The sequence below is a fragment of the Wyeomyia smithii genome, chromosome 3, assembly GCF_029784165.1.
Source record: "Wyeomyia smithii strain HCP4-BCI-WySm-NY-G18 chromosome 3, ASM2978416v1, whole genome shotgun sequence".
NCBI lineage: Eukaryota > Metazoa > Arthropoda > Insecta > Diptera > Culicidae > Wyeomyia > Wyeomyia smithii.
In genome coordinates this window covers 127,014,441-127,028,062 of record NC_073696.1, presented here as the reverse complement: position 1 = coordinate 127,028,062, position 13,622 = coordinate 127,014,441, and the positions used below count along the sequence as shown (strand labels likewise).

Genomic DNA, 13,622 nt, shown 5'->3' with positions numbered 1-13,622 from the left:
TCAAGTTTTGAAGAGAAAATGCCCAGCCACACTTCATAAAGGTTATGTGCAGGTTATATTATTCCGTTTTTGAATAGCTTGATTGGTGCCCAAGCTGCTGACATTCATTATTTTAAGTCATTTTTTCATATATCTACACACAATATAAAAATGTATACATACAGTTGGCATTAATCCCAGTAAACAAACTAAATCGGATGCAGCCAAGGGGATGACAACCTTCTCTCAAATCGCACGTTTGACAGCAGCCCATAAACCGGAGCTTAAATCAAAAAGTGCGCAGATATAAATGGTAGGGTGATTTACCGGTAAAACCGGTAAAACCGATATTTTTTTCAGTACCGAAATACCGGTATTGGAGAGGCGAAAAAACCGGTATTTCGGTATTTTTCTTTAAATTGAAAAAAAAAACTTGTTACAATATTCATACATCATTGTTAGGCTAATGAATGCTACTCACTTAGGTAGGCTTTACAAATCACAAATTTACAAATTTTGTTATCAATTTGTTTGTTCTGCTCGGATTCAGACGATGTGTTTGTGTGTATCGATAATATGTCAAAAAACTTCATATCAATGAAGCAAAGCATTTATTTTTTAAGTAGAACAGCTACTCTCTTTACACACTCATGCTTACAGAGGCAACCAAAAATTATGAAAATCATAGTTTGAGGCACAATCATGTCAGCGAAAAAACGCAAGTCATTATTCACTTTGTGCTATTTAAAAGTAAAACTAAAAAAATAATAAATGAATATGAATTTGGATTAAGAATTATTTTTTGTTGATAAAAAGTGTTTACAGAATGATAGAAGTGAAATTTAAATAGTTGTAGCATGATCAAAGCTTCGTCGCCCGTACGGCAGCGGGCTTTTATTAGCAACTAGCTGAATGTACCCGGCCTCACTCGTGTAAAAGTTTCTACTTTTTCTATAATTTTCTATATTGTTCTATAATCTTTACCAACCTCTCATTTCAAATATTTATTTCTATTTCAGTTACAAACTTGTTCATATGCCACATTTTTCGTTTCCCCATCAGGAGCTAAAGTTGATAAAATAATTATAATAATAAATAATTTGGACGAACTGTTTAAAGAGCATCGAACAGAATAAAGAAGTATTCACCTTCGAATCATTTGGATTCGTAAAAAGTCAATTCTGGTCTGATCGTGATTTCTTTTTTTTTTGCTTCATTCATATACTCTTCTCAACAGTTTCAAATATTGTTTTTCTACGAATTTTAAAGTTATTCACTAATTTGGATCTAAGTTTTGCGATGTGAAAGAAAATTAAAAAAAAATCAGCATGTTTTTTTTGTTATTACATTAGTTTCGAAATTATGTTCTTCGTAATCATATCACAAGATTCATTCATTGGAGTTTTTCAAACACTGTTATCCAGTGTTGTATCTGGATCGAATACCACAAGAGATCAAAACAATGGTCACAGAGGTCCTAATCTTACAAAAAATCTGGATCGTAATGGAGCATAGGTACTCATAAATGCAAAAACATAATCATGCAGCGACACGTCCATACATAGATGTAACGCTAAGCTAAGCAAAAACTAAATTTCAAATCAAAATTCATGAAGGTAACGTCTTCGGCAGTGGCTTACTTTGGCGGGTTATTGCATAAGACTGCGACAGAAAACCGTAGTACAGAGAGAATGACTTGCGTTTTTTTTTCGCGGACAATCATCATTACTTCCCCAAACTATGATTTTAAAAATTTTGTAGTTGAAAAATTAGGTTCAAAGACCACGAGTCCAGGGGTTTGTATTAATCCGAAAAAGATAAAAATACCGGTTTTTTACCGGTTTTTATTTTTATGAATACCGAAATACCGGTTTTTTGAAAAGTCGGTAATACCGACCACCCTAATAAAGGGTGATCTTGTATTGCTTTTTTTTTTCAAAATTAGCAACACTGGTACATAATGGCGACCGAGCGCCAAGTGTCAAAGTTAAAATTGTTCAGTATCCTAAGCCATTTCATCACGGTAAGACTGACAAACGAACAACGATTTCAAATCGTAGAAATATTTATCAAAATTCAATCTCTGTGAAAAATGAGTTTCGGCTGTTACGGCCTTTTTATGATAGTCAAAATCAACATTGTAAAACCATAATTAGAGGTATAATTACCAAATATACTTTGTTGGGAATCGAACCATCGACTCACAACAATTTAGTGTGGTTTATGGGTTGATGGAATCATTAGGCTGCCTTTCTCTTAAAATGACCTTAAACGAAACGTTACCGTCAATGGCGAACGTTTCCATGGAATATACCACAGTATAGTATAGTATCTATTTACAAAGTGAAGTCGAAAACGGTCAAGTCAAATTTTATATTCTAATTATAAATCATATGTATTTATTAATTAACCGTGTATGTTTTATTATCAGCTGCAATCATGTAAACGATGCATCAACTCATCGATTTTGGCACCATATTTGCAAGAAAAATATTTGTACGGCTCCGTAATTCATCGTTCGTTGTCTGTATCCACCAGTTTCGATTCGCATGCACTGGTTTCCAGATGAAACAAAACATTTTCCACGATGGTGGGTGCTATTTTTATACCGCGCGTACATTGTTAAACAGTTTGATTGTCGAGATCCTTTACACCGATGCATCGCAGCACCACATTGTTTCTGGAGGCTCCTTTCTCAGTGCACAGCGATGCGATGAGCAGGTGATCGAACCGCGTTCGCATCGCGGTCGAAGGCGGATGACGGGCGATGTGCGATGTGCTTTGAATAAATTCATCAACACTTGTTCGACTCAACTCTTTCTGTGTCTTTTTTTCCAACTCGGACAAGTGGAATATAAATACAATAGAGGTGTCTGGCGTGGTTCTTCGTTGCGTTCTGTTAGAAGTGAAAAATAGTTACTTGATGTCATTTCCTCTACTAGACGATGAATGGCAAAGTGTACAATTGTCGGTGGGAGCTGTTGGATTGCCGACCGGAGATTGTCGGCAGGTTAGGAGCGGATCACCGGGTTTTGCATTCTAAACTAAGTTACTACCCTAGGTTCGCCTCTGTTTAAAGGCCATAAAGAATACGCGACGCGCTGGCGATGTAGATGATGATGATGATGACAGTTCGTTTTCCGCCCTCCAAAACCCATACCTACAGCAGGAGACTGTGCCATCGTGTAAGCGATACTAAACCCCGACGGTAGCAACAATAAGTGCATATTAATTATCCGGTAGCCATTTCGTCGTTCATATACGTGCATTATCGCATCTGCATAGAACTATTCGAATAGAATGTCGGTACGTGGCTTGCCTTTTCCATGCTCGATTCATCACATTTCACGTGTTTTGGAACTCCCCTGCGATTGTTTCAATCGCTCGTAGGTCATCGTTAGGCATGCGGTTTTGCAGCTGATGTCATTCTAAGTTTTTCTCTCAGTCATTCGTTGTCGTACTTTATCTGGTAGAAAAAGCGATGGCATTCAAATTATGCAAAACAAATAATATTATTAGTAATAAAACACGTATCTAATTTCCCTTGTCTGATTATTTTCGTTTCAGATGCATACACTTTATATCTGTCGTAGGAAAAATTCATCAATATTGGGTAAGTTTATCGCTTATATGATTTCAAGGAACCTCCATATGTTACTGTACTAAATTTTACAAGTTCACCCCAAAAAGCACTTCAAATTACAGCTGATAGAATGTAATTTTCTGCGCAAACCTTGATTTAAACAAATATTTATCGTTGTCCTTCGATTTTTCAATAAAGAACAAAAAACTGCTCGAAATGCCTTAACTATCAATTCTCCCATATACCGTACATGGGCGAAACGTCATTAAAGACATTTCGAGCAGTTTTTTATTCTTCATTTGAAAATCGAAGGAAAACGATGAACATTTAAAAAAAAAACACGTTTTGCTCAGAAAACGCAGCTGTTTGAAATGATATATAAAAACAGGTATAGCTTTAGGACGCAATTAGGTTGTTCAGCTATATTAGTTTTTTATGTCATCCGATAAAGCTGCATTTTTTAAGCAAAACGTGATTTTCAAAAATTTTCTATCGTTGTCCTTCAATTTTTAAATCACGAATTAAAACTGCTCGAAATCGCTACAATGACAGTGCGCCTATGTACCAACTGTCATTGTAGCGATTTGAAGCGATTTTTATTCTTCATTTAAAAATCTAAGGACAATGATAATTTAAAAAAAACACGTTTTGCTCAGAAAATAAACTCTTTCATCTGATATATCAAAATCAGAAATCCGTGAATTAAACCGAATTAGCAAATGGACATATTCTTCCTCACCGCGCACGAAGAATTCAGCAAAAAATTGTAAAAGGTAAATTTTATCCATTTGTGAAGGAATATCAAATTATAAAAATAATCCAGGTGTTTTGGAAAAACTTAAGAGTTTTCTTTTAAATTGCACGCAATCACTAGTTCCGGAAATTTAGTACTCATAAATTGTATATCGTAGAGGCAAAGTTAATTACTGAATTTGTAAGCAACAAGCAGACATGATTAGGCTTCACGATTAAGCTTAAAATTCCTAATTAATGTTCAACCCTTTCACTACCTTTCTACGCAAATTCATTTCATGTTCAAAATCAAGTAAAACCTAAAAATAGGTTCGCAAATCGACGAAAGAAATAAGAGAAATCTGGGAAAATTTACACAGACCGTTAGTGCACTACGAAGACAAATTATTTTCAAAGTGTAAGCATATTACGGAACTGCTAATAAACTGCAACCACAACTAATCGTGACTCATATCTTTTCTTGCAATCAAACACGACTGACCGAATTCAAATCACACGAAATGGCCGAACAAAAACGATCAAAACTGACACACCTCTGGAAAGCATCGCTAACTGTCGGGACGGGGCCGCGGCTGTAGTGCAATCATCAGCTGACCGCAGCAGAAGCTGATGGGACGTGGCACGCCACCAACACCGCGCAGCAACAATCTGGCCACGGTCGGGTTTACCCAGTCGCTCAGCATTTCGTTAAGCGAACTCAAACAGCTTGCCGAGCGGAGCGACAATCGCTTACGTAATGGTCCTGAAAATAACATCGTATATACCGTAAGCTTGACATGGTACTTCTTTACTGTCTGTTGTTGTGGTTATTGGTCGCTACATATGGTTCGAAAATACGACAAAATAACGGGACCGTCCGGGATTGCTGAGAGACAGTATAATAAAATTGAATATTCCGCAAGGAAACGGTCGGTTGATGCGAAAACCGCTCGGATTGGATAATCGGGGACCGAAAAAGGTCATCACCACCATCTGACCTAATTTCTGCTGATTGCCGATGCCATTTCGATCCAATTGCTCGTGTTGTAATCTCACTTTCCTTCATGTCACTGTCGCTGGTCCTACCACGGGAATGGCATCGCTGTCAGCTACCATACATTTGACGCGTTACCAACATCACTGGCACTGGCACCCGAAAAATGGGCAGTTTACCCTTATCTTATGTTGATTCGGGCAAACCGGCTAAATGTTGACTGCAATTATTGATAGCATATCAGACAGTTTTGAGCAATTTCTTAAGGTTTTCACATGGTATGTGATATTCTAAGTGATATTTAGTACATTTGTTGTGTCCCAAAGCAAAGTGAAGCAAACTGTGACAGCAGAAAAAGTAGTTTTGGGACAAACGGTACAGAAATAGATGTTCGTAACGCTTGAAGGCTACCATACCATTCCCTTGGGTCCTACAGAGTTTAGCTCGAATTGATTATCGAGCATTTCCGTTTCCGGAGAGTAACTGGAAACATAAACTAGTTTCTCATGAGTTTGCCTCTTTCATTTCAATTTTTTTGTTTTTTTTGCGTTTCATACGAGAAGGAAAGACATTTCCTCCGAACACGAAGGTTGTAACCTTGTATAATTTTTACTTATGCATTAATTAAATTATATGTGCATATATCATATGATCTTCATGCGTGCTGTAGGCTACTATCTGTAAATAATTTGAGTTTAATTTATAAGCATATAAGTAACGGCGGCTCGTACTGGATTGGCGTGCATGAATTAAAATAAGACTTTTAGAGCTATTTGCAAAAATTGCATTTTTTATAAAGCCTTGCTTTTAAATTCTTTCCTAATGCTTCTGTTGCAAAAAAGTAAAGCAAATATAGTATTTTTAATAATATTTTTTAAAATTATTTTTAAACAGATTTTGACAAAATTACACAATTAAGTGCGAAAAACCCTTCCGAAAATAAAAAATATTTTATATTACATGTGACAAGGAAGGCTGAACACCGTTTGAATTGTCTGCGACGAAGCACCGTGCGATATTATTCAGATTATCAGTTCGCCATTCTGTTTTTTATGAGAAAAAAGTTTCATTCTTACTTGCAAACTTATTTTAAGGGAGACTTCCTTAACAAAATTTATCTTCATTCTATTTGATATTACTTGCACATGATTATTTGTCATGATATTTCATGCGGACAAATAAAAGAGTGCAGTGCAGATATATAAAAAGTTGAAGGGTTGTGTATGCGACACGACCGCAAGTTTACGTAGAATTACGACAGCCTTTTTTATGTATACATATTTTTTTGCAATAGGTTAATAGATGAAAAGTAGCGTTGTTTATTTGGCCTGAGGTCATTCGAAAATAATATTAATACTGAGGGAGCACCTGTTCACTGCCAGAAACACAAACGAAAGGTAGTGTTAATAGTCACGAATGCAAGGTTGACGTAGAATCACATGAGACTGTTTGTTACATTACTTGCAGAGTTTCATACGAAGAGTAGGGTAAGTTACCCTATAGTGGACCCTTTGCTTTATTAACCTATAGTGGACCGCCCGTCAGATTAACTCTTTTGCTCTTAATATAAATTGGTTTGATTTCTGGAAATCCTTCAGGTATTCGCATAAATTGAGTTGGTTATTTTACCCTTGAATTTATGCGAAAACTCAAGGGGTTTTCGGTAAACTTTCATCGGGAAACATCTTAGTGTTCAGTCAATCTGCATCAGAAGCACGGGAAGCATTTATAGGGTAAATCCACCTACTGGACCATTCGCCAGATAACTCGTTTTATCTTAACATAAACTGAAATTCCTAAATTTTCTCGTGGTTCTGACGCAGTTTGGCTGGATAAGATGTTTCCCTAAGGAAGTTTTCTGCAAACCCCTCAAGTTCTCGCTTAAATTGTTGTAATCTGATGAGTGGTCCACTATAGGAAAAAGGATAATCAATATTTTATTTATAGCTTTAACTTTATACTACCGCACCGTACAAATTTACATGGTTAAGAACGATCCTGTAACAGATGAGTCTTGGAGTAAAGTTTGGTAAACAATTTCAAATTTAATATTTTATTGCATTTTTACAAGTACCTACAATGTGCGTTTGAGGTGTGAAACAATTAGACAGATCCCTTCATCTTCAATTTTCGAAATACCCGTTACTCTCATTTTTGTCGAAGAAGGAAAAAAAAATTATTGAATGGTCATCGCCTGATTAATTACTACTTACCTGTTTCGGATGGCAATGGATTTTTACACGATTCTAAATCTTTTCTGACAAAGAAGTCAAAATATTTAATATATTTCTCATGACCCAGTAACAAACAAATCAGAAGCATAGCAAATGATCGTGAGAATAGTCTATCTTAGCCGATTAGCGATTGCCGAAACTAATGTATCGCTCCCAATAAAATCGAGGGTCTATCTAAAGGAGAACTGATGTCTACCGGAAGGCAAAATCGTGACTACCGAGATTGATACAAAGGCTGAAAGCAGAAAATTCGTTCACTCTATTTATACATTGGATCGATAAGTAGTCAACGGTGGATCTAGTTATCACATCCAACCTCCACCGAAGTCGTGATTGGGAAGAGATCAATTTAAGTATAATTAATTGATGAGAAGGATAATATTTATCAAGAAAAAAAAAATAAAAACCAAATCTTTGAGAGAAGTTGAGCTGCAAACCATAACGCATACCGCAGGGTCCAATTAGCGCTAATCGAGCAGTGATTGTTGCCTTTTATTCATGATCTTCATTCTGTTCTGGTTCTGAGTTATGTCTGTATGCTTCCTCGTTCGTCAGAGCATGAATTATCAAGCCTGTAACAAAACCATTTTGACTCAAAGTTGGCTAAGGGGAGGGCAAAAAATAAAAAAACACTGAGAAGAAAAAAAAAGGAACAGCTTTCATAAAAAATTGTGTACAAGTTACGAAGTTTGTAACTTGCATGCAAAAGTGTGTTGGAAAATATCACATTATTGTCGTTATTAATGGCTTGCCTTTAGATGACACTTTCACTGTCACTGGGCTTTTTTGTTGCTAAATTAGGCATATACGCTGTCGGAAAGTCAATAATATTAACAAAACGGCTTGGGGGGGTTTGACATAAAATGAAAATGAAATTTGTATCGGTCTTAATGGTTGAATTATAAATGTCATAAATTTGAGGTTTCCCGAAAAAAATCTATTTCTGGATGGAAATTAGAGTTCATTATATACATTGCATTTATAACTGGTGACATATTTCGTGTCGTATAAGAATTGCAGTGTTGGTTGCTACTAGAACAACGGAAATCGCAGAATGTATTTTTCAAACATCATGTAGCCGAAATAGTTCAAATCATACTTCGAATTTCGGTTTTTAGGTCACGCCATAATATTGAAATGAATGAAACGATTTCCCACGAAACGCCACAAATTCTACTGATTACCTTTTACACAATGCGCAACTAAGTTAGTCGTTGTTTTTGGCTGCCAGTTTCAATTAAAAATCAATTTAAAGCAAATCAGGAGCCCCAGTCTTTGCATGCTCCTCCACCGTTACTCCTTCTGAGTTTGGAGAGGAAAACAATAAGTAACTGCCGAACCGAGAAGGAGTGAAACGAATGCGTCAGTTTTTTGTTTCAAACGCGCTTCCTTTCTAATGTCGATTCACTGTGGGACGGTAAAACCACAAGGTCGATCTCCTCTCCGATGAATGTATAGAGGTTCTTGGAAGAGACTCGCGAGAAGCTCACAACATAACAAGTCGATTACATTTGCTGATTCGTGGAAAAGGTTGTCTCCACTGCCTTACTGGTGGACGCCTACGTCCAATGCTCGGATTCCGGGTTTTTCGAAAGTGTGGTCATAATTTTGCCGATTGCGGATGGATTGGATTACGATGTCAATGACACTTGCTTCAACAGCTTTCGGCTAACATGATCTGTAAAACATCGCGTGGGAGTCAATTGGCGCGGTCAGTGATTGTGAACAAAGCGGTTTCGTATTTCGCAATGACCGTGCCCATTGCTTGCGGGGAAAAACGAAGAATTAAAAAAGGCATTCGCAATAATTTTCGAAACGTGATAAAGGGCAATAGAAATAACATCTTGTTGTCTGAATTTTATTCTTTCTCAGCCTTGTTTCAGAAATACATTGTCAAAAAGTAACCACTAACCAGGTTTATCAGCTATCAGCGTTGCTGTCTTTTTAAAAATCAATAAAATAAGTGCCTACACCCCATTTCCAGTGTATAACCGTCTCTCAGGCATTTTATGTATCTTTCGTAAATAAATTCTGTAACATGACAATTGATTGGGAGAAAAGACTACTAGTTGTGGTTTCTATTACAAAATATGAATGCAAGTCATCACAGACTGTGAAGGTATAGGAAGTAAACTACTAGCAAACCGAGTAGTGCAACAAAATTGGAAAGTTTGCCCAATTCTACCTCATAGCGCCACAACCGTTTCATGGTGAAGCAGGCACCCTTTGCTCTTGACGCCACAATACCTAGAGAGCCAAGCCGGATCAGACGTACCGCTGATAGACTCCGAACTTAATCAGGTTTTTTTCTCTCTTTTCCTTCGCTGACTTTTCCTATAAACTGAACTCAATTCACGTTGCAAGCTCGATTCGGTGGGCCCTTTTCACTTTCATTTGACACCGAAAACAGACCCATAATTCAGGTTTCACTTTCAACTGCACGTGTAGGTACGGTTACTTAACTTTAGCATTAATAGGGGAAACAAGCCTCCCCCTGGGGCGAGTAAATTCAAGTAGGTTTTCGAGTATCGAACCAGAACCAGTTTTGTACATTCGTTCAAAAACGAGATCGGTTTGGAAATATTGAACTCATGCAAGCTGGAGTCATGAGCCGCGCCCATTGCACCGCATTGTATTTGGTATGCAGATTTCCCTTGCGCCAGCATAAATGCTCTATGCAGGTTGTAACGAGTGCAAATTTTATTCATCGCTTTTAGTCATTACTGAAAACAAAACGTAAGTTTGTTGTGAACGTACGAAAAGGTGCAGGTCTTTCCGCTGGTAGATGACTAAGAAACCAGGAAAGCTTAATGGTTTACGTACTGAATTGAAACAATTGATGATTTATTCATTGAAAAATTACCATAATCTCATTTAATTTAGTTCCGTTTGGCCATGCTGAAGATCTAGACATAATCTGGCTTTTAATTGAGCCATTCGCAAAAAGCTTAGCTCTCCTCTGCAAACCGGTCACTGCAACTGGTCAAAAGCAACCGATCATCATCGGGAAGCTCACTATGCGATTTGCATGTGATTGTGATTGTCAGAACCATTAACAAGTTTATTCTGCATCCCAGTTCTGGTTTACGCTAGTGGATTGAGATGCTCGAGTTCTTATCGAGGCTGTTCTCCATTAAGGTAAACCTGCTGAACCTATATCCGTACCGCTGCAGTACACTTGCCCTGTATAGTACCTTCGGCGTAAAGTGATCTTGAAACATGTCCTTGTCAGACATGGCTTTTAATATATATGCTAATTTAGATTGGTGACTTCTTGCGACAGGATTGTAAGTTCGAAGTTACCGAGGGTTTTTTGCTTGGTTTGAAGATTCTGGTTGTTAACCTTTGCGATATCAAATTTATACATATTCTATGTCAGCTGCGAGAGTTTGAAATGATTTGTTTTTATCTAGAATATTTTTTTTTATTAAAGATTTTCATCAAATCTCGAACAATGAATGTAACAAAGGAACGAATGTTAACCGCTGATAAGTAGTAGTAAAACTGCTTAGATTAAAATCTGAGATTATCAAACATCCGGCATCGAAGGTTATGCATATTCAAAATAGCTAAGCCACAAAAACATCACGGTGACTACGCAGGGTTAAACATAACCCGTGACTAAACGAAATTTATTTGACCCTTCCTGTGTATAACGTGTTTGGTTTTGAGCAATAAATGATAGACTGATTGAAGGAGCAAAACGAAATTACTTTGTATATTTTTTGCCGTCTAAATTTGAGTAACCATTAAAATACTTAATCAGCTCTCAACTATTAATGTTTTATCATTAATTGACCTAACGAAAATATTGTACATCGGCCAGATGGGATGACGCATATGCTTTCATAAGGGGTGTTGTTTAAGACGCAGCCTCGATGCGCTACGTGTGCGGGTGTCAGCTCAAAGTCACGCATTTTTGCTATTAACCATGTAGGAGTTTGACACTAATGACGATCTCCGACTTGTTTTACGAGGTAACAGTAGACCTTGTGGGACAACGGCGTACCTCATGGTGATTTATGCGTAGTAGAGAATTGCAAAAGTAGTTATTTTCGTTACCCTGCGATAGCCAGTCATTTTAAACGGTTATGTTCATATGTGTAAGACAAAGATAAAAAGTTATTTGTGAAGTTATAACTAAATGATTATACTGGTCGACAAAATAAAAAAGTGCATTCCAAAAGCTCAAATAGAAAAAAAAATCAAAGATTATAGTTATTCAACCATTTCTATGAATATTGGTGCCCCTAGGCATTAAGAGCTTTAAAAGCTTAAAACTGTGAAAATCACTAGCAGGCACAAAACGCAAATATTCATCGGGTTACTGTCACTCAATAATTCAAAAAATAACTCTACGCTTTCAGTTTATAACTGTTAAAGCAGAAGTATCTTTCCGTTATTTCTTTTAATTCTTAAGAACGCTTACAATTTGCAGTTTAAGAACCAATACCTAAGATTAATATTAGTCTTACATTCTAAAAAATGTCTCGTAACAAAATTTTATAAAATTTATCAAGACGTGAAGGTTCTTCACTTTGCTCGAGCAGATTCTGTGTAAAAAATTTACATCGTCCGAATGGTGAAATTAACGTGAATAGATAAATTTACAGTGAATTGTTCTCAGGAATTCTCAAATATATTCGTTTATTCACCAAACGATACTGCTTCACAAACTGCTATCGCTGTAAAATTGTAATACAAAAATCTGGCGTCCATATGTCACTGGTACGGTCTTGGAATGAAAATGATGGTAAATGTTCGAAAGATATCGTTTATATTAAGGTTTCGTTAATTACTTGGGAAAAGGGCGGAGCGCAGCAGAATAGGAAATGACAAGGAAAGTAAAACATTTTTGGAAACTGCTCCGGTCGTGGTCGAAAAATCAACACTATGAAAAAACGAGAATTCGGTTATTATCTTATTTGCATGGCTTTTACCGCTATCAGCAACGTTTTGTAAGAGAAAAAAAAATCAACTACCTACTTCAGTTTCATAGCTTTGGGGCTAACTTTCGTTATTTCGGGCCGAATTTCCAGCCATTTTTGTAATTTCTGCAGGTACCAAGTATTCCTTAAAGGTCTAAACACAATTGATACATTGCGGCTGCGTTTGCGGCAATTTGACAGTTAGTCCATACATTTTCTGTCAAATTATTGTCAACACAACGCAAACGTATCCATTGTGCTTGGGCCTTAACAGCCGCTAGTTATACGGTGAAACCCGGCACGATATGACTGATAAAATTTTACCTTTACTTCCTTTTCACGATCAGCACCTAGCATCCGTATGATACCGGTACGGTTTTGGAATGAAAACGATGCTAAAATGTTCGAATGGTACCTTTCATAAATTCCTAGTAAGCGTGACGTATGTACTAGAGCGAGAAAAATAACAGCAACAAAAGCAAATCGTTCCATAGTTAGATCGATTGTATACTTCAGTGTCGGCTGTGCTTGGAAAGTAAGGTAGTGATTGGTTGCTCGGTATGATTTGGATAATCCATGTCATTTACTGATTATTTCAATAGTGTCTCAATCAATTGGTTGTTTTTTTACAACTCAAACGTAAAATATTTATGATCGATTGATGACAAAACCTCGATAATCTGAGAAAAAATTACTGAAATATCGACTAAATGACTCGAACTCTGACCATTTTTTCTATGGTTGAATATCTTGATTTTCGTATTCAGGCACCTAACTTCCAGAAAGACGTATTCCTACGTCAAAAAAAAAACATTTTGAATATGGAAACTAATATATTTCAGGGCAAGGAAAATTACATAGGAGTGTCATGAACTTTATCTCCTGGACGATGAAAACCACTTCAAAAAAAAAAATAGTTCTGAGTTGTACAGTTATGGTAAAAACGGACTCAGATTGACTTCCATAGATCGATGTTTATTCAAAAATTTCTTCGTGAATAACGGTATTCTATCTATTTGTATGACAATTGGGTGATCAGAGCTTCCGCTTCCGTCGTTGAAATTTTCGATATTAAAATATAAGCCGTTCTTTATCCTTCCATTCAACTTTGTAAATAATGTGTGTGTGTGTGTGTGTGTGTGTGTGTGAGTATGTGTATGTGTGTGTGAGTA

The 13,622-nt window shown here is 36.7% G+C and overlaps 1 protein-coding gene across 6 annotated transcripts in view; it reads left to right on the top strand.

Moving 5' to 3' along the window:
• Positions 1-13,622, top strand: part of LOC129731453 (uncharacterized) — a 365,349-nt gene that overhangs the window by 89,639 nt on the left and 262,088 nt on the right. For all 6 annotated transcript variants that reach the window (XM_055691463.1, XM_055691461.1, XM_055691460.1 and 3 more), the window contains exon 2: positions 3,547-3,592. In XM_055691463.1, coding sequence (XP_055547438.1) covers positions 3,547-3,592 — 46 coding nt within the window. The remainder of the gene's footprint in view (positions 1-3,546; positions 3,593-13,622) is intronic.